The sequence below is a fragment of the Acanthochromis polyacanthus genome, chromosome 12, assembly GCF_021347895.1.
Source record: "Acanthochromis polyacanthus isolate Apoly-LR-REF ecotype Palm Island chromosome 12, KAUST_Apoly_ChrSc, whole genome shotgun sequence".
Classification (NCBI taxonomy): Eukaryota; Metazoa; Chordata; class Actinopteri; family Pomacentridae; genus Acanthochromis; species Acanthochromis polyacanthus.
In genome coordinates, this window is record NC_067124.1 from 16,854,101 (window position 1) to 16,875,513 (window position 21,413).

The 21,413-nt window shown below is 39.5% G+C and overlaps 3 protein-coding genes across 3 annotated transcripts; all 3 read right to left on the minus strand.

Annotated features, from left to right (window-relative positions):
* Nucleotides 1-371: 371 nt before the first annotated feature.
* Nucleotides 372-2,371, minus strand: LOC110967651 (CD209 antigen-like protein C). The gene is made up of 4 exons (XM_051956382.1): nucleotides 2,263-2,371; nucleotides 2,032-2,106; nucleotides 1,712-1,948; nucleotides 372-771 (listed from the first exon to the last, which is right to left on the minus strand). The coding sequence occupies exons 1-4, from the start codon at nucleotides 2,369-2,371 to the stop codon at nucleotides 398-400; spliced, it is 795 nt and encodes a 264-aa protein (XP_051812342.1). The 3' UTR covers nucleotides 372-397.
* A 1,199-nt stretch (nucleotides 2,372-3,570) lies between these two features.
* On the minus strand, nucleotides 3,571-5,880 carry LOC110967649 (CD209 antigen-like protein C). The gene is made up of 4 exons (XM_022217325.2): nucleotides 5,767-5,880; nucleotides 5,536-5,610; nucleotides 5,201-5,437; nucleotides 3,571-4,640 (listed from the first exon to the last, which is right to left on the minus strand). Exons 1-4 carry the CDS (start codon nucleotides 5,870-5,872, stop codon nucleotides 4,273-4,275), a joined length of 786 nt encoding a protein of 261 aa, XP_022073017.2. The 5' UTR covers nucleotides 5,873-5,880; the 3' UTR covers nucleotides 3,571-4,272.
* A 4,356-nt stretch (nucleotides 5,881-10,236) lies between these two features.
* On the minus strand, nucleotides 10,237-21,150 carry colec10 (collectin sub-family member 10 (C-type lectin)). Its single transcript, XM_022217326.2, has 7 exons — nucleotides 20,948-21,150; nucleotides 19,191-19,262; nucleotides 15,128-15,199; nucleotides 13,221-13,274; nucleotides 13,032-13,127; nucleotides 11,628-11,833; nucleotides 10,237-11,229 (listed from the first exon to the last, which is right to left on the minus strand). Exons 1-7 carry the CDS (start codon nucleotides 21,045-21,047, stop codon nucleotides 10,984-10,986), a joined length of 846 nt encoding a protein of 281 aa, XP_022073018.1. The 5' UTR covers nucleotides 21,048-21,150; the 3' UTR covers nucleotides 10,237-10,983.
* Nucleotides 21,151-21,413: the final 263 nt, after the last annotated feature.

Consider the following 21,413-nt stretch of genomic DNA (forward strand, 5'->3'; position numbering starts at 1 on the left):
CACCCATCAAACCTGAGACAACTGGAGCTGTTTGCTCATGAGGAGTGGGCCAAAATACCTGTTGACAGCTGCAGAACGCTCATTGACAAATACAGAAATCGTTTAATTGCAGTGATTGCCTCAAAAGGTTGTGCAACAAAATATTAAGTTATGGGTACCATCATTTTTGTCCAGCCCTATTTCATTAGTTTGTTTTTTTAAATAATTATGTTAATCAACAATTCAAAAGTGATGGCTGATTTAGATTATTTAATTTTCAATAAATTTGTATTTATTGTTACTTTTGTGAGTTTCAAGTGATTTCAGTGAGAATTGTGGGTTTTTCCTTCTTTAACTGAGGGGTACCAATAATTTTGTCCACGTGTGTATGTGCTGGTGAAAGACAAACTCTTGGATCTTAATCCTCACAAACCCACGGTAGTTTAGTACTACAAAGGACATCATTCCATTCCCCGGTTGTCCGTGAGATCTCTGCACAGTCCTCATTTCTTTCATTATTGGGCTCTCCAGTCTGCCAGAACCCCGTCTGCACCTCAGATCCATCCACCCAGAGCCACCTTCCCTCGCTTTTCTTGTCAGACAAACCGATCCAGGTTCTGTCATAAATTCTGGTCACAAAGTTCAGCTCTGGTCTTGTGGTCGGCATCACCAGGTCAGCTCCCCTCTGCAGACAGTCCTTCCTGCTGTCCTCCCAGTTCTTATTCTTTCCTCGTGGTGAGGCGTAGTAGCACTTGTTGTCGAACGGTATCCATTCAGACGGACAAACTTTACCTGCAGAGAGTCCAAAGAGAACAGAGTCGCACTCTAGTTATTCAAAATGTATGTTATAATATCTTCATGTTAGCTTTGATTCTGTTTCTATGATCCACAGAAAAAATCAAATGTCACCTTTAGTCACTTTGAGAACTGACAATTTGGGCTTTTGTGCAATAAATTATACTTACATCACTGACAAATATATATTACTATATTATACATCACAACCTGTAAGATCATCAAACAGTATAACGGGCTGCTTGGAATCACCACTGTGATTAGGAATGTTATGATTAAAATGACCTTTTTATAGTATATTTGAATGTATTTCTGTGTCTTCTAAAGTGATTTTTTTTCTGCAGCAGTGAGCCCATGCTGTGTTTCTTACATGTTGTGTTGCTGTTTAACATTTTGACCTCCTGTAAGTGGTCTCGACTCGCAACCACAGTCTTGTATTCTCTCTGCAGCTCTTCCATCTCTTTTGTCAGTCTGCTGGAATTAGCCTTCATCTGGTTCAGCTCATCTCTCAGAGCTTTGTTGTCTGTCGTCAGGTTGCAGATCAGCTTTTCACTCTTCTTCAGATCATCCAGCAGTGAGTCCATCTGACTGATAGCACTGACCAGTGCATCTGATTAAATGTAAATAATGTCCATGTCAAAAATGAGCCTTTTTTTAACAAATAATTTGTTCTTTTGCAATATGTGACAGTAAAATTATGCTGTTTTAATGTACTTAAATCTGCTATGAACAGAATAATTTTATAGATATGCAATTACTTTCACTATTTCATGCCGTTTTTGAAAGTCAGACTTCAATAATTCAATATTCACTGGTTATAACTTCAGTTCAATGCATCTACAACATCTTTCTGACTGGTTCAGACTTAATTTAAGAATCTCTAAAACATTTTCTGTGTCACAGAAGTTTAGTGTGTGCTGAAAGCTGTGTTTCTTACACGCTGAGCTGCTGTTTAAAGTTGTGTATTCCTGCAGTAAGTGGTCTCGACTCGCAGCCACAGTCTTGTATTCTCTCTGCAGCTCTTCCATCTCTTTGGTCAGTCTGCTGGAATTAACCTTCATCTGGTTCAGCTCATCTCTCAGAGCGTAGTTGTCTGTCGTCAGGTTGTGAATCAGCTTTTCACGCTTCATCAGATGATCCAGCAGTGAGTCCTGCTGACCGATAGCACTGGCATCTGCAACAAGTTCATTTAGTTTGATGGAAAACCTCAGAGATGATGTTTAAATCTGTCTTTGTGAGGAGCAGTGCTGTACTTACTGTGGGCCACCAGGCCGAAGATCACAATAAGCAGCAGGAGTCCCAGACACACTGCAGCAGCTCTGATCCACCGCACTGGACCACAGAACCACCACCAGACCAGACAACCACCATATTAATTAGAGGTAACTGGATGTCTTCGTACACATCATGGCCTTTTAGAACAACTACAGATACCATTTCAGTTCTAGCTAATATTCCATATTCTGCAGGAATGTGGCTCTGTCCTACCTGGACATTGAGATCTCCATCCATATTTAGATCTTTTGTCAGGAGGAGTCATTGTGCTCCAAGTGTCTTCTTCAGCCTCCTCTGACTTGTTGATCATTGCCATGGACATCTTTCGGATCTCTGGTCGTTGTCTGATGCACAAAGTGTTGCAACAAACCACTTTTATAATGTTCAAAGTGTTGCTGATTCAGCAAAGACAGTCTGAGGGGAAGGGATGTTTTCCAAGAAAGCTAATTTCATAGCTTTACAGCAGATTGTGACATGCAGTGCATTGACAAAGAGCATAATTTCATTTTTATACAATCTCTTTTTACACTTTTCGCACTCGTTTACATTCATGCTGAGCAGCAGTGTATTGTAGGGGGTGCAATTAAACATGTGATTTAGTTTCAGTCGTGTTTTATGTGCATCAGGATTTCAGTGTGAACCTTTAAAACTTTTCTTCTTATGAAATAACAGAATATCAGGCTCTTTTTATACTTGAGCGTGTGAATCTACAAAGACCAGTTGAATTTTTTACATGTAGTTCTACACTTTGCAGACTGGATTGTAAAGCTTTCAGGCACTGAAATGGAACCTCTTTCCAAAACATATCAGACTGTCCCCCTCTAGAGGCCTAAAGATGCACTAAACCCTCAACAAAGCTTCCTAAAATAAATGAAGTATTCATTTCATTTACAAACCACAGTTTCCACCCACTACTTTGTAGACGGTGACTACTTGACCAACCCTCCAGACTCCCAGTGAACATGCCGAGGCTTGTTCAGCTCCACAGCAGCAGAAAAACAGGAAGGATTGTTTTCCTTTAATCTGCAGTTTGGTTTAAAAAAAAGAAGAAGACAGAAAGAAAAGCAGCACGTGTTGCTGGAACACAATACAATGTTAACTTGAGTAAACTTTTCCTTGTTAACCTCAAATAAACCCTTAAAACTATGTACGTGAGATACGACTTCCTGTAACTAGCATGATGTTGCATCAAATTATTAATATCTGATGATTTATAGTGAATTTTTGTTTGGCCAGTGTATTTCATCTGGTGGAAAATTTCATAAACAAGCAGTAAACTGAGGTCATGACATCTTGATATAATTGATATACTTTGTTCTTCTTTACTGTATCTAATGTTCACATCTTTTCTCAGCTGTTTAAAACAATAAAAAATGGTCAATATACCATTCTTTTCTTGATGGGTTTATAGTTTGTTAGAATAAAACTTTTATGCTGTGGCTTCGTATATTAAACTTACATGTTTTGCTGTGAGTTAGGCGTTTTTGCTAAAAGCAGGAACAGGATAACAACAAAGGAAACTTGCTCAGTATAATTTTTAATGGATATATTTTTTTTAAATATTTCAGTGATATAAAAGAAATTACAAAGTAGCAGCATAATTGAAGGGTTTATGAAGATTGAAAATTACAAGAGACAAGAACATTGTCATCAGACTGTCTATTATTGTATATATTTCGATCAGTAAGTAGGGAACTAACTGTAATAGGATCAAAAACAGAAGTTTCTATACACTTGTGCAGATTTTGTATATCATGGTGGTAAGTTTTCAATGACTCTTATAAACCTGATTTTTCTATGATGGAATCACTTCAACACATGAATCGTCATCCCAATAAGCAATCACGAATTTATGGTATTTCATTGATTTATTAAAGGTCTTCTAGAAATATGACAAAACCTGCTGGATCAAAAATATACATACAGACATGCTGATTTTGGTTAAATGTCCGTTTTTACCTCTGTTAGGTTCCTTTGGTTTTCATCTACACGCTTCTCTGTGAAAGATTCATGTGTTTCACTGATTGAATTATAGAAGATTCGGTTACTGGAGTCATTGGAAGCTAAGGCTGACATGACACACATGATATTGATGTTTTTTACATGTGGATGGAGGCTTCAGTTGACTACTGGACAGTTGTAGTTGACATTCAAGAAGCAGAAGAATATAAATGTATGAATATAAAAGCATGTGCTGCTCAATCTCTTATAGCTCATTGGCTCTTAATCCTCACAAATCCACGGTACTGTCAAGCTACAAAGAGCATCGTTCCATTTCCCATTTATGAACTCCGCACAGTCCTCATCTCCAGCATTATTGGGTTCTCCAGTCTGCCAGAACCCCGTCACCAGCCTGGATCCGTCCACCCAGAGCCACGTTCCCTCATGCTTCTTGTCAGACAAACCGATCCAGGTTTTCTCGTAAATTCTGGCCACAAAGTCCAGTTCCTCTTTTGTGGTCGGCATCACCAGGTCGACTCCTCTTTTCAGACAGTCCTTCCTGCTGTCCTCCCAGTTCTTGGCCTGTCCTTTCTCTGAGGCGTAGTAGCACTTGTTGTTGAACTTGATCCATCCACGCTGGCACACTTTACCTGCAGACAGAACAGTGTTTCAGCTGTTGTGAACCTAAAACTTTCTCTGTGATCTGAGAGGAAATGAGATTTTTTCATGTGCTCCTTGTTCCATTTTCATTTCTTAGAAAGTCTAGCCTACAATAAGAGATTCCAGCCAATGGTAGGGCATTTCACAGATCACATGACATTGCAGAAGCAGCAACTAAGCCGATCAAGAAGGATCTCAGTTTGAAATTTACTTCTGGCTGCTCTGACAGACTATAAAAAATGAAAATTTTTTGTATAATTCATAGTTGTTTGACAGAAAATTGGCTGGAAAAAACATAGATTTGCATGTTGACTAAAAAAAATAAAACTGTATGTAATGTCTACGTCAAAAATTAGCATTGTTACAAATAGTTATTTGTTCTTTGCAATATGTTACCATAAAATTATGTTGTTTTGACATCTAATTCAATATTCACTGGTCATAACTTCAGTTCAGTACATCTACAGCATCTTTCTGACTAATTAAAACTTTATTTAGAATCTCTAAAATGTTTTCTGTGTCAGTGTGTGCTGAAAGCTGTGTCTCTTACACGCTGAGCTGCTGTTTAAAGTTGTGTATTCCTGCAGTAAGTGGTCTCGACTCGCAGCCACAGTCTTGTATTCTCTCTGCAGCTCTTCCATCTCTTTTGTCAGTCTGCTGGAATTAACCTTCATCTGGTTCAGCTCGTCTCTCAGAGCGTAGTTGTCTGTCGTCAGGTTGTGAATCAGCTTTTCACACTTCATCAGATGATCCAACAGTGAGTCCTGCTGACCGATAGCACTGGCATCTGCAACAAGTTCATTTAGTTTGATGGAAAACTACAGAGATGATGTTTTAAATCTATCTTTGTGCTCCTGGTGAGGAGCTCAGCAGTGCTGTACTTACTGTGGGCCACCAGGCCGAAGATCACAATGAGCAGCAGGAGTCCCAGACACACTGCAGCAGCTCTGATCCACCACACTGGACCACAGAACCACCACCAGACCAGACAACCACCATATTAATTAGAGGTAACTGGATGTCTTCATACACATCATGGCCTTTTAGAACAACTACAGCTACTATTTCAGTTCTAGCTAATATTCCATATTTTGCAGGAATGTGGCTCCGTCCTACCTGGACATTGAGATCTCCATCCATATTTAAACCTTTCTTCAGTACCTATTTCATTCCAGGTGTCTCCTTCAGCCTCCTCTGACTTGTTGATCATCGCCACTGACATCTTTTGGATTCTGGTCTCAAAGTTTCCGAGTGTTGCGACAAACAGCTTTTATAAGGTTCAATGTGTAGCTGATTCAGCAAATACTAATCTAAGAGGAAGGAAGATATTCTCGGTTCTTAGTCTTATTTACAGCGCACTCAGGCTTTTTCTCACAGTAGTTGTGGTTTGTAGTTCATTTCCATTTTTGTATCTGTTCTCTAATCACATAATACTTGATTTTTCTTGCACATTTTTTCACATCTAGTCACATTTATGGCAGCAGCGTAAATAAGCCTGCGATTCTGACGTTATTTGCATCAGAATTTCGGAGTGAACCTTACAGGAGGAACAGTTAGAAGACAGCCAGGAAAAAAAATAATCTTCCTGTGTGCATGAGCCCCATTCTGACTTTAATATAAGCTCTTACTCTTTTCACATCAGACTGTAGGGAGACAATGTATTTATCAATATGTTTAACTACCTCAGAATCTTGAGTTTGGCAAGCTGAGAATTTTGTTTTTTGCTCCTATATATAGTTTATGGGACAAAGGTGACTAGTTTGAATAACAAGCTTCTACCGATAGCCTGAGTTTCAAAAACATGAAAATTTAAGTTTTTCTCCTTAAACAAAAAGACCAAGAAAATGATCTGAAGTATATCCATTATGTTCTGGTTTCCTGTGCATTTCTTTTATTCATTTATTTAGCAGAAGTTGTGAATTAGGAAAACCTTGTTGCCTGAATGAGTGACTAAACTGCCTAGTCAGCTTGATATGTCATCTAACATTTAAGCTTAACTGATTTAGGGAAATGCTGCACAGTAACATTTTGATTAACATTTTCACCTTGCAGCTAGACGATCCCTGGTTCGCATCCCAGCCCTCCCAGAATCTTTCTGCATGGAGTTTGCATGTTCTCCCTGTGCACGCGTGGGTTTTCTCCGTGTACTCCGGCTTCCTCCCACAGTCCAAAAATATGCTGAGGTTAATTGATCATTCTAAATTGCACGTAGGTGTGATTCTTTGCATATGTAGCAGTGTGACAGACTGATGACCTGTCCAGAGTGTCCCCTGCCTTCATCCCAAGTCAGCTGGGATAGGCGCCAGCATCCCCTGCAACCTTCATGAGGACTGGGCGGTGTATAGAGAATAAATGGATGATTTAGGGAAGGGCTGCACAGTGCCTCAGTGGTTAAGACTGTTGCCTCACAGCTAGGCAATCCATGTCCCTCTTTCTGTGTGGAATTTGCATGTTCTCCCTGTGTATGTATGGGTTTTCTCTGGCTTCCTCCTACAGTCCAAAATCATGCTGAGCTTTACTGGTGATTCTGAATTGCACATACACTACCAGTCAAAAGCTTGACATGTTGCATGTTCCTTCATTTGAGAAGGAAACAAAACACTGCAGAAATAGCCTCACAGCTACAACACACGTAATGGTGAAAATACACTTCATAATTAAAATTGCACTCGTTACCGTTTTTTTTTTTTTTTTTGGTGGTAGGGGGCCTTAACTGAAGTAGCAAAAACCACATATCCTTTAAAAAAAAAAAAAAAAACTATACATACATCAAGATAAAGATGCATTTACCTCTTAAAAGGTATTTGTATTTTGAAAGTCCTGGTTAGCCCTCTCAAATCTGCCCAGACAGGAAACACGAGCAGCAGAAAAACACTAAGGATTTTTAAATTTAATGAGAAAGCATAAGTGATAGAACATATTTTTCTGTAAAACTCCGTTACGAGAGGAGGGGTTATTTAAACAAGAACTAAACCAATACATCCATCCATCGATTCTCTATACACCGCTTTATCCTCACTAGGGTCGCAGGGGGTGCTGGAGCCTATCCCAGCTGACTCGGGTGAAGGCAGTAACCCTGGACAGGTCGCCAGTCTGTCTCAGGGCTACATATACAGACAAACAATCACTCTCGCATTCACACCTACGGGCAATTTAGAGTAATCAATTAACCTCAGCTTATTTTTGGACTGTGGGAGGAAGCCGGAGTACCTGGAGAAAACCCACGCATGCACAGGGAGAACATGCAAACTCCATGCAGAAAGATCCCAGGCCCAGGCCGGGATTTGAACCGGGGATCTTCTTACTGCAAGGCAAAAGTGCTAACCACAATGTCACTGTGCAGCCCTAAACCAATACAGAATAAGGAAAACTAAACCAAATCTAATAGGAACGAACCAAACCAGGCAACAAAACAGAGTATTTACAAAACCAGGGCAGCTCAGCTAAAGGGGCAGGGAAGGAGGCATAGGGAACCAAAGAACTGATGAGAGATAGAAGAAGAACACACTGGAGATGGAGACAGCACTGATGGGAATCCAGGGTGAGAGCTGGGTCCATGGGTGGGTGACTGTTGTGATCCGGAGATGATACAAGAACTGAAGGAAATCCAAAAGGGAGAAATTGAGTCCATGAGGAGATCTGAGCCCATGGTCCAGCAGGGAGTAAGTGAATTGGGAAGAGGTGAGTTAAGTGAGCTGATTTCCTCAGCTGGCATTCATCCCAGCAATCAGCAGTTCAGGCAGCAAGAGCAGGAGGGTGAGTGAGAGAGAGACAAGCAAGACATCAGACAGACAGAGAGACAGAGGGACAGAGGGACAGGTAGAGAGAGATATACAGGAGAGAGAAACACAGGAGAGGCGAGAGAGAGAGGACAAGAAGAGACAGATGACAGAGACAGGAAGAAGGAGGGACAAGGAGGGAGAAGGAAGGAGAAGAATAGGGCCTGGAGCAGGGATCAAAAGACACTGAGCAACAAACACAGGATCATGGCTTTGTTTAGCAGCTGTTCATCATATTAATATTCATTATTAGTTCTAACTTGACCAAGTTCCTTTCTCACAACCTGCTAATTACCTGATGTGATGTAAATCTTTTATTTATTCTTTTGTCGTATGAACAAATGTCAAACAATATTCTGAGTAATTATTTTATAAGAACAACTGAAGTGATTATAAGTTGGCATAGAAGGAAATGAAAAACATGTAGAATGGAGCCCAGTCTTTAGTTTAGATTAAATGTGGCTTGTTATCTTCTAAAAAATGAGAATAAATCAGCCAAATGATGACAACAGATTGAGCATGTCATGAGTGCTGCTTCCTGTTTTATTTTTGAAAACATCCCTGTCCTTGTGTCTCTCAACTTGAGAAACACAACTGGCAAACTGCAAAATAAGTAAAAAGAGGAGACAGCGATACAATCAAAGACTGAAATACTTGAATGTATGAGATAGACTGTGGATGATCACCGAAACCGATATAGATACCTGTCAAAATGAAAGGGCATGAAACACACAGAGGTGCCTGTTAGGATGTAATATCTGGATTAAAGTTCTGATGGAAACAAACCAAAATGACAACAGATCATTAACAAAGTGTGATCTTCAGGACGAAAGCAGAATGAAGACCGAAGAGAGAAAAATTAAATGAACTCCGACTGAATGAACTCTGCTCACTGATGGTGGAAACACTGACACAGAGTTAATGATGTGGAAAACTTTAAGATAATGAATTCAGAGATGCTCCAGATGCTTTTACTTACTGAAATAAAGGGAAAATAAGACAGTGGATTGGTTTGGATCCAAAATGGAAACATTTGATTGGAGACAGATTTCTGGAACATTTCTTCATTAAATCCTCGGACGTTTGTTGAAGGACATGGTAATGTTTCCAAACAACAGTCCAGCAACCTTAATGGTTAAAACAGACCAAACAAGCAGCAACTTCTTCATCAATATCTTCAGCTCATTTTTGAAATGCGACAGAGAGCCCTGCACTAAAAAAATGGCAAAAGGGAAGCATGCTGTCAAAATGGAAAAATGTAAATGCTTTGAAAGATGTAAAAAGCACAAAAGAAACAAATCTTGCATCTGCTTTGAAGCTTATTGTATCAAAACTCACGTATATGTACGGTAAAGGTAACGTGGAGAACCACAACAGGTGAGATCGAGCAGCAAAACTGGCGAAGAGCTCAATGTCTCTAGATTTCTCTCTGCGGTCGACCAGACTCCAAACAAACTCTACAGGAAGTCAGAGGAGAATAAAATTGGAAGTCAAACAAATAAACAACAACCTGATGACTTCACTGCTAAGATCTGTGTTTGTTAGATTTATAGCAAGGACACACATTAGTGAGATGAATGTTTACAGATGAGTAAATCTTGTAAATGAAGAATTCAATGCACACACTGCAAAGGAAGCACCCCAGTATTCTGCACACTGAGAAACCTGCAAAAGATGAACTAAATGAAAAAATATGTGATGAAGATTACTGAATGAATCTGTACAAAGAAAAGGCAGCAAAACCACTGTCCACCAAAAAATAATGGGTAAAATAGGAAAACTGGAAGATCACTGGAGTACAGGTGGATGATTTGGATGGCAATAACTTTATTGAGATGCATAAAACAAAAAGGGAAAAAGACCTCATGGATGTGGAACTCTTGTTTGAAGTGAATTTCCCAAGGAGATATCTTTAGATGGAGGTAAAAGGATGATTTAACCGTTTAATAGAAATGGCACAAAGACACTAAAACAACAGGTCAAGGAAGAAATCAGCTACTGAAAAGCTTGGCTGCAAATCTCTGTAATGGTAGCTATGAAATGTTTAAGCTAAAAAGACATTAGCGACTAGAAGATGTATCACAGTGAAATCCAAAATCACTATTTCTCTTTATAATCATTTATGACAAGTATATTTCAAGTCCATTCATGAACCAGAGATGATACTGAACTGCCATTTCCTATGAAAAATTAGAAACGCCAACTACTTTAGAGCTTTTCAGGTATTGTTTTTTAATGCTATGAGCTCTACAAATGCTATCCCATTGACCTCCATTGTTTAAAGGCAGCGGCAGAAGTAAATCTCTCAATTTGTGCTGATCAAATCGAATTTTCCCCTAACAGTGAGATGAATGTTGGTCAATTTTGAGGACACAAAGAAGCTAATCTGATAAAGCCAATTTTATTTTACTGATGATTTCCTGCATAATTTCTTTTGGAAGCTTCAGTTACTTTTAACTTTTCAGATTCATCATCAGTGCCATACATACTGCAAATACAACCAACACACATATCCCAATAATTGCAGTATGCTGTGCAGTGTACGGCCATGTATTCATGACGAGGCCGAGGCAGGGGTCCCTCTTCCTCCTCCTCCTCTTCTTCTGCTCTTTGGGAACTCGCAGACGAAGAACATGGAGGCTTCACACTCCACATGAGCCCACGTTCCAGTGCTGAGCAGCTCCACACAGCTGGAGTTGGTGGCTGGAGACGATCTGGAGTGAAGATCGTCGTCTTTACTCCAAGCTGCGAACCCTTGCAGAGGGCTGGAGTCTGCATAAACATAACTTCCTGGTCCACCCTGATGACAAGAACACGGCAAAGAGATATTTTATTGTGACCTGTGAATTGCTTTTTTGTCTGTTTTACTCTAAATGGGGACATATTTTTTTGCTAAATGAGCATCGTGCTGTATAGAAGAAGACTTGAAACTAGTGATTGAGACCATAAAGTCAATAACAAATCAAAGGAAAAGTTGAGGGATTTTCTCATCGACTTCTATACAGTCAGACCAGAGGAGTCGCCCCCTACTGGCTACAAGAAACAATGCAGGTTTAAGGCTTCAGACAACACCCATATTCTATCTACTATCTTTGGTTGTCCATTCCTATGTTTACTTTTGCTTTGGGTTTTGCTGCTTCTTGTAAAATCACTGATCTTTATTCTCTTTCCACTTTAGGACCATAAACTCTCTCTTACCGTGCTCTGAGCCTGAACTCCAATGTAAACTCCCGTCAGCCCTGCCTGAAGCACATATTCTGTCATGAGGCGGTTGGTGTTGGTGGTTTTCGGCATGGCCAGTGTCCCTCCTCTCAGCTTGCAGTTCATTGAAGCCTCTCTGAACCTCTTGGGCTCCTTCACCAGGAGATAATATCTCTCTTCTGTCTCCTTCAAGCCCAACACCACTACACAAGACAGATTCAGAGATTAAAGGTCACCAGGAAGCATCAGACACATTTGCAAAGATAATTTACTGTATTTTTACTCACTAAGAACAACATGGATTTATTTTCTATTTTATCTGTATGGAAAGTGCACTATGCTTGTCAGAATGGAAAGTAACAGAAAAGAATGATACTAAAAACTCAGTGAAAGTTGAATTTAATTGCATGATAGGATGAGGAGCATGCATGAGAAGATGAGTGTACGTCATGTAAATCTTAACTCTCCTGTTTCTCAGACACAACAATAACATTTCTGGGTCAATTATCCAGAAGTGTCAGAAAACAAAAAATAAAAAATCCCAATAACCATTGTTTAAATCTCATTGTTAACTCCATTACTAACCATTTCAATCAATATTTAGTGCAGTGGTGTTTTTATCACTCACAGATCATCGTTCAATGAGGATAATTCACTTGTTTCTCATAAAAGATGCATATTGAAGCTTTTTTGTTACATTGGAAAACGTGCATATAAAATACAAATGTTTTGCATAACATTTTTTAAAAATTACCTTTTCAAATTTTTTGTTTTTATGGAGCCTTGTTGATAAATTAAGATGAGACACTTCTTCTGTTCATTGTCGAATTGACCTACTGATTTAAAGTTAAGACAAATGATTATTTGTCTACAGATACACTGTGGCACGAAATATAGCATTTTATACTTCTCATCCCTTTTAGCTTCCATGTTGACTTCAGGTCAAATTGACCTGAACAGTATCTGTCATATAAACATGCAAATCTGTGAAATGAACCATTTTCATTTTATATGTTGACTACATTTATAAAGCCAAGCAGAAGAAGATTCATACTAAAAAAAGACTTTTAACATTTTTTTTGGTTGATTTTTTTCAACTTTAAAAAGGGTCAGTTTGACCCGCATCATAACAGAAAGGTTAAATGAACAAAGAGAATGGTGTTTGCCCAATTTCCCAGTCCTATTTAGTATCAAACTTTAAAATCACAGTTTCGAAGAAGTTTTACATATTAGAGTATAATAACGTAAGAGAAGGTAAAATTACAAATCCTTGACAAACTTTGTGAATTACTGTAGTAACAAAACATTCACAAACCAGTTGCTGCAGCTGGGTTCCAACAGTCAAAAGAACATCTGGTTCAGCTGCTAAATCTACACTGGATTAAAAGAAAAAGGACTCACCGTTCTTTACAAACTTCACAGCGTCTCTCAGCTTCCCCACATTTATATCCAGCTGTCCAACCACCTTCCTGTATCTGCCGCAGTCACATGTTGTACCTCAAGGATAAAACACGAGTCACACAGAAACCAGAAACACAACTTCAATTTTAAATTCAGAGTGGACAAACCGAGCAGTGTGTTCATACTCACCTGGTTTCCCTTTTAAGCCTGAGGGTCCGTCCACACCTTTATCACCTTTATCACCTATAGAGGAACAAAAATCACAAACAGAACCATCTTTAAATTCATTTAATATAAACTTACACCAAATATAAACAACCTGAAATATAACCATCACTACCAAGAACTCAACCTTCACATTGTGATGTAGTTGTCACCACCACCAGATGGCGCTATCACACATGAAAACATTACGCATGGCTGCAAAATAACAGTCTTTCAGGTCAGAGTTTCATCTATTTTATGTTAGTTTTAAAGGTTCAAACAGACTTTGACATGTCAACACAATAAAATAAATATTTAAATAGATTTTTTTTTTTTTTGATTTAGAAGTTAAATTCTATCACTTGTGTGTAAATGTTCTGCAAAACTAAATCAGACTCAATCTTCATTGTGGAAATTAACCAAACTGACAGTTGCCAATTTTGGGGAAGTGGACTCCAGTACAAACATCACAGTGGCCTTTTTCTGTATGAGGAAGAGCTGAACAGTAACATATTGTACGCTCTGATCAGACTGTTTACCAGCAGCGACTACATGGCTGTTATTTATTCACCTCGTCAGTCTGTGATCAGAGCAACAATGGTTCTGTTGCAGGAACTAATATAAATGTGACTGTTTTTGTCTGCCTGTCCATCACCAAAGTATGACACTGTGCACGATGCAGTGGAAAAACTTTACATTTGTGTGGTTGACAATGAAAAAATGAAATGAAGTCCAAGTTTGAAGTTGGGTGAAGTCCAAGAACTCACTGGTGAGATTCTATCACAAGGTGGTCTTGATTTTTGATAAATAAATGGAATAAAAAGTTGAGTTTCCAGGCAAAAATGTGATCATCTCAGTGGGTCGTTATAATAAAAAGCACTGCGACATGCTGTCCTCTGGGTACATACAGCACTGAACACCCTAAAATTTTATAGTTTTGTTGCTTTAGATGCATATTCATCTACCAAAATACAGCACAAACTCTGCAGATAGTCTGACATACAAATAGAAATATCACAATAATCTTAAATGCATCTCAAATGAACACTGGTGTAGCTAATGCAGAAGGGAAAATTAAACCTTTTATGAGCCTCCGTTTGCACAACGGTAACTGAATTTTACTCCATGATTGTGTTAACGTGGGCATTGCACAGAAAAAAGCTTTTTTTCCAGGTGTTTTATGAGCTGCAGGCTCTCAGGATCAAGGAAAATCCAAAGCTGTGACCTCACCGCTCCACTGAGACGGCTGATGTTCAGCCACTTTCCTGTAAACATATTAAACATAATGAACACTGAGGAAAGTGAATATCTCGGAAGGCAGCGGAACATGACTGCTCATAAAAATAAAAGTAAAGATAGAAATTGTTTCAGCCACTCTGGGCAAAGCAGCTGCATGACATCATGTTGCAGCATTGTGTTTTCTTCTATCTTTAGATGTGATAAGCGAAAACATAAAAGAAACTCAGAGAAATATGGACCTTTAAAGGAAACGGTCTTGTTAGCTTCGAACCACTTAATGAGCAGCTTCAAAGCAGCTTTTTCTTTGAGTTTTTGTCCTGGGACTAATTAAATGGATTGATTTATGTATCGATGTCTATTCTACTTAATGTTTTCAGTCTACTATTATCTCAGGAGACTCTTTTTGTTCATTAAAACATATTTAAGATGAGGTTCTGTAGAAAACTCGCTGCTAAATTTATAGAAAGAGTTCATAATGTCACTGGATCAAGGCTAAATTTATACATTTAATGGTTATGAAGTTCCAATAAAATTAAGTTAATCTAATGTACTCTAATGTTTAATTACTGAAAATGATGTGTTTTAATAATAAAAACAAAGACACTACGGAGTTCACTTAATGTCACTATAAAATGACTTTTCCTTTGTTCTACCTTTGTCTCCTGAAGGCCCCATCTTTCCTATGTGGCCAACTTCTCCTTTAAGTCCTGAATCACCTTGAACTCCTGTGGAGGAGAGAGAAAAGTAAAGAGGAGAAAGACAGAGGAATGAATGAATCTCATGATCTCATTTTGATCATCATCCATCCAACACAGGTTGCAAAATATAGCAGGAAAAGTGGTGCAAACCTTACATTGCATCTGCAGAAAAGCTCTTTATTGTTTGATATACACTAGTTAGATGTTAGATGTAAAGTAGTTTTAAAATGATTCCATTTTTTATGACTGCTTCCATCATTTTCTCTTTGTTTTTATGATTCTTTTATTGCTCTCAAGCCTAATAAGTACAGTTGCTTTCCATCTTTTAGAGATGATCTCTGCCAGCACTAAGGCTTTGCATAGTTTTGTTATTTTTATTTCAGACACTTTAGTACTTTGTGTTGAGAAACTGTTAGCAGACTGAAATCATTCTGTGAGAAAATTCACAGATATAATTTAATGAATGCATGCACATTTAAAAATCCTAGCTGTGAAAATGCAAATTTATTATTGCCTCCAACATTTGATCTGATTATCGTCCCTCTCTGTAATCTGATTACTGCTTACTGTGGCTTTACAGGACCTGAGATACTGACTATCCGCCTGATTTTGGATGTTATAGTGTTATAGTGAAAGTGTAGATTGTGTGTATCTGTATGTGTGTGTTTGTGGGAAACCAGAGAGCAGACAGAGGCTTTCCGCCAGCGTCTCCTCAGGAAACTATTCAACTGGAAATTGATGGCGTTTGAAACACTAAGTGACGCATTGGAGAAGCCTTTTGCTGTTAGAGGGATTTGACAGACACACACACACCCACACCCACACACCCACACACACACACAGCTAGTCATTCAATACTATTCCACGTTTTCCCCACTTTCCTCCTGCTGCTGTTTTACTCGCTGATTTGTGAGCGTGTTGGCAGGAGGTGTGAGGTCTTATGGATCGTGTGAGGTCCGCTGAGCTCTGCCTTTGGGAAATTTTTCTATAATCTGTACGCAATTTTCATGGAATTTTCTACGCGATTGCCTGAGACGCACCCTGGCAGAGTAAATATTTTGACAACACTGACCTGAGGACTGATTGAGAGAAGTCATTAGAGGTGTTTGTTCTCTGCCACATAAAGAAATTCAATCTGTTGTTCTGCTGTTATTCCTTTCTGAGTGTGTAATCTTGTTTTGGCTAATGCTCGCCAGTTAAACCGTCCAGATAACAGTCGCTCCTATCACCGCTCTCACTCTTTACAATGGCCAACCCCTCCAACTGGTCTAACGTCTGGATTCTCCAGCTGCTGGATTAGAACGGAGCAGAAGGCCACGTTTTTATCTGGAATGGTGGAGCCTCAGACACATTTCAAACAACAGGATCTACATGCCCTCGAGGCTGAAAATGACAAAAATACTAGACATTTAAATATTGGTTGCTCACTCCCAAAGGTCAGATATGAATACTTCTGCTTATTAGAGCTCAGCAGATGGAGGAAAAGCAGCATTGCCACATGAACTAAGGCCTTGAGCTAGATTTTCCGTTTGTTTTGCTCGTTCTTCAAAAGCATTAAGCTCATTAAACGACACCTACTCTCACCCTTGTGTTTCCACCTCTGGAGCACTTTTGATCAAAGCCCAATTAACAAATGTAGAAATGCAGCAGTTGGTTGACGTTAATGAGCACGGAGCAACAAACAGGTTTTGTTGCCCACCAGAGTATCAACAGTCATGGATTCCCTTTTAACATTCCAAAATTAAGCAACTGTTTCCTGTAAAAGTGCCGAAATGAAGACGGGGAATACATGCGTCATCACAGAATCCTGCATTCAGCACTGACAGACCATAACCACGGCTCTGCTGTGCTGCTGAATAATATCTACGAAGTTGAAGAGTTGAACACACACCTTCCACACAGTGCTGGCATTTGTCTCTCACACACACTGACAACAGCGGTGTGTAGTCGAGTGTGTTCGTGTGAAGTTCCTGAACAAAACAAACATCTGAGAAGAAGAAGAAGCCACAAACCAGAGCTTCTATACAGTGTATGAATGCATGCATGTGTGTGCGTGTGTGCGAATATGAACATCTGCAAGTTGTGTGTTGAAGCTCACATTCCTAACGTATGTGTGTGTGTAGATGTATTATATGGCTGGTTGGCTTAGTCGAAAACATGTGGTGAAGCTGGATGCCCTGTCTGTCTGTCTGTCTGTCTGTCTGTCTGTCTGTCTGTCTGTCTCTCTGTCTGTCTGTCTGTCTGTCTCTCTGTCTGTCTGTCTGTCTGTCTGTCTCTCTGTCTGTCTGTCTGTCTGTCTGTCTGTCTGTCTGTCTGTCTCTCTGTCTGTCTGTCTGTCTGTCTGTCTGTCTCTCTGTCTGTCTGTCTGTCTGTCTCTCTGTCTGTCTGTCTGTCTGTCTGTCTGTCTGTCTGTCTGTCTCTCTGTCTGTCTGTCTGTCTGTCTCTCTGTCTGTCTGTCTGTCTGTCTGTCTGTCTGTCACAGCAGACACAGACTTTAAGGTCAGGAAACACAAAAGCCGTCGCCTGGGCGAAGTGACACTGTCTCAGGAACTAAGAACAAACGGTTTGTTCGGGGCTGCACCAGCAGTGAAAATAATACTTTTGCGTCACAGAGATGAAGTCAGACTTTATCTTCATGTGTGAATATAAAGTAGAGCAGCCACATCCACCTTTTATTTTTCACCCTTCAATTCTCTTGCTGCTGTTTTTATCTCATTTATACATGAAACTTTGTCATATTTTCAGATTAAATGCGTCTGAAATCAAGAGCTGAGTTTGCAAGGGCAGTTTTTTTGTAGTGTGTAGTATCAGGAAAGCAGGTGAAAAAACCTTAAAGCTAACTATTAAGCTTTTAATGCAATTGACTTTTTCAAAAAAATATTTGAGTGTAGGAGTGTGTAGGATGACAGAGTTCTGTCGTGTTTCTTCTGTGCTCTTGTGAAAGGAATCTTGCCTTTGGCAGCTTTCAGAGGAATGTCATTACCTTTATGCCCCTCTCTTGGTCATTAAAAGAATTAGTTACACAAGCTTGTTTTTCAGAACAATCTAAACCATCCAGATCCTCACATATTTATGATAATATTACTTTACCATCATATCAAAGACAAAAAAATTCTTATTATGAAATTGCTATGTTTTTAATATGGTCCGACTATACTAGAGGCAGCAAATCTTTTCGTCCTAGTTTAGGGGAGATTATCTGGCAGTTTCATGATGGCGGGACATTCATTGACGTGTTCACGTACAGTAAGCTGCATGCAGAGGAGACAGAACAATTTAAGAATTTAGGAGAAGTAAGGCGATACTAGAAAAGTGCAATATTTTGGGCATATTTGCGAAAATAGCAAACTTATGAGTAAAAAATATCGCTTCGGTTGCCTCAGACTAATCACTTGATTCTGCTGCTTCGTACTAATCACCTACACCTGCTCACTGATTGTAGTTTTGGTTCAGTGGTTCTGAAATCTTCCAAGTCATCCAGCCAGCTTGAATACCTCAACTAATGGACTCAAAGGTTAGCTGTATTGCTTTTATTATTTTATTCTGTTGTCCAGTGTGAGTGTGATAGCATTACTGGTCTGGGACGTGTCTAATCCCTGAAGCACATTTGTGTGTCTGATTGCAGAGTGGATTCAGGTGAGCTGCAGCTGGATCAGATCACAACTATCAGAGTTTGGTTAAAAAAAAACCCTGAGCTGCCATCACTGGAGTCTGTGCAAGCGATTCATGGATGACTTAGACTCTGTTCTCAGACATCTTCCTCTCTTCGCTTCAGCTCTGCTCGGCCTCAGTCTCAGGTTCTCAGCTGCCAGCCTGAACTTTGGCTGCGGGTTTACAGAAACTTATGCAAACCTTTGCTTCAGGTTTCCTGACCCCAGCTCAAGTTATTTCCCTACATGCCTGTAAAAGAAACTGTTAACCAGCGTCTGCACTTTGGTTCACCACTCTTCCCATATAATCGTATTTATGATTAAATAAATAGTAAGAAAGCTGTTTTAAATGCACAGATTCTCGATACCTTTTAGTCCTGAAGGTCCATACTTCCCCAGTTTCCCCAGATCTCCCTCCTCTCCGATCTCACCTTGGTCTCCTGGATTTAGAAGAAAATGCCATACAGAGAAAGTTAAAAGCAAATTGTGGACGGAGAGTCGGTACTGCAGCACGGTTCAGGCCCAGTCTGCTGGTTAGCATGAGGCTGATCGTTCATATTCGGTTTTAATATAACATTCAGTCAAAACTATATAATTTCAAAAGCTCCTATAAAAAGCATTAATGACACAACATTCTTCTCAGAGCTAAATGCACAAATGAGGTGCAGCAGAAATATCTCTGGCAGCTGCGACGATCAAAGAGCTCCTGGCAAGAAATCTTAAGAGGCTTCTGAGTGTCTATTAGAGGAGTAATTTTTCCCCAGTTGTTGATGCAGATGGCAGTTTATATCTTTTTAAGTGCTCGACTTTGAAATGAAGCATTTTAAGAAACTCCTTCTGTTAGGCTGGAAGAGAACTTTGGAAAACGGATTATTCGTCTCCGCAGGAAGCATTTTCATTCTGCCTGCATGAGATTCTTTCTCTGGACTACTGGAGTGAAACCAGTACAATTACTAAATTGCCTCATTTGTGTGATTTGAGGTATTAAATCCCACGATTTAAATATATTCTGGGAATGATTTCACATTTACTAAGCATCAGGAGCAATTTGAATCGGTGAAATACTGTAATTTGATGTTCAGTGTCATCAAGTCTTTCTTAAACAGAGCTGAAGTGTTTTGATCTCCAGTGCCCCACATTCTTATATCTGAATAAAAAGAAAAATGCCAGTAAATCTATTTAAAATGATGCAGCCAAAGTACCAGTAAAAGCAATAAAAGTGTGTTTGTTGAAAAAGGTTAAAATAAATAAAGAGACATTTTTGGGGTGTATGAAACGTTGAAAAATGCACATCTGACACCCACTCAAATACGCAGACGTGAGTGAATGTTCAGTCAGTCAGAGTCTGCGGTCGGTCGTATCTGGATGAGTCCTGTACAAATAATCAGTTCACTTCAGGGGCAGCTGTCTAAATACACACCATCACAATGGGACTTTTTTACCAGTACAGAAAATTCAGTGGGAAGCTGAATGCTGCAGTCACCCTTTTCTTTATCCACATAACACTTCAAGTTCAGCAACAACCTTTATACAGACTGACGATACAACTTTTCTATTTTCAGTAGCCATAAAATTCAATCAGCGGCCTCTGGTTTAAATTTTTTTTTTCTCAGTTTCTTCCTGTCGACTCCTCTGGAAACGTGTCTCTGGTTTTGATTTGAGCCAGAACTAGATGCCATGTTTTTCGGTAGGAGCTGAAAAAATAGCCCAACTTTGCATTTTATTAGGTCTGTCTGACTGAATCAGCAGGAGAACGAGCTACTGGATGTCGTAAACTGTAGAACACGCTCAGGGAGGCATTCCCTCCGAAGACTCTGCAGACAGCAGGCTTGTAAACTACAGGACACCTAATGCTTGGATGCTTCATCATCAGCTCAGTAAAGCCTGAAACATACTGAAATACACACTCATTTAAAGCTACTGCACGCTGCTGATGAAGCTTCGTCGTCAAGACTGTGAACAAACGATGGCAAAGACAGCAAATTATCTGACTGTAAATTAAACATCCTCCTGCAGGGAAACATTCATAAATATAAATAGTATGTTTCTATTTAAGCTGCTTCAGTGCGTCATGCAGATTTCCAACAGGTTTTGCCATCATGCAGTCAAAACAAACACGTGTTACCTTTAGCTCCTGGTAGGAGGCTGTTGGTGCAGATTTCTGTAGAAGCAGATATGCACCTGAAGATAGCTCCAAACAAACAGAACATCAGTAAACGAAACATCTCCAGAACATCACAGACCAAAGAACAAGATCCAAACTTTAGCTGTAGCAGAACCAGGAATCAGTGCAGCATTGATGAGCAAACACACTGCAGAGAGGAGAAAACTCTGCTGCTTGTGTTTATAGAGTCTTATCAGTTACTGTCAAAATGTCAAACAACGCTTCCCAGAGTCCTGCATTCCTCTGCATGTCCTGCTGCTTGGACGTCTACGTAAAATTCACAGCATAATTTGGATGGATGCAAAACTTCAATGAAGAAACGCACGTCAGAAGAATTATAAAAAGAATTCTTTCAAATATTGCTAAAATACACTGTTACAGAGCTCTTCCTGCACCTTCTGCCGAGTGTAAAGTTCACTGATTTACT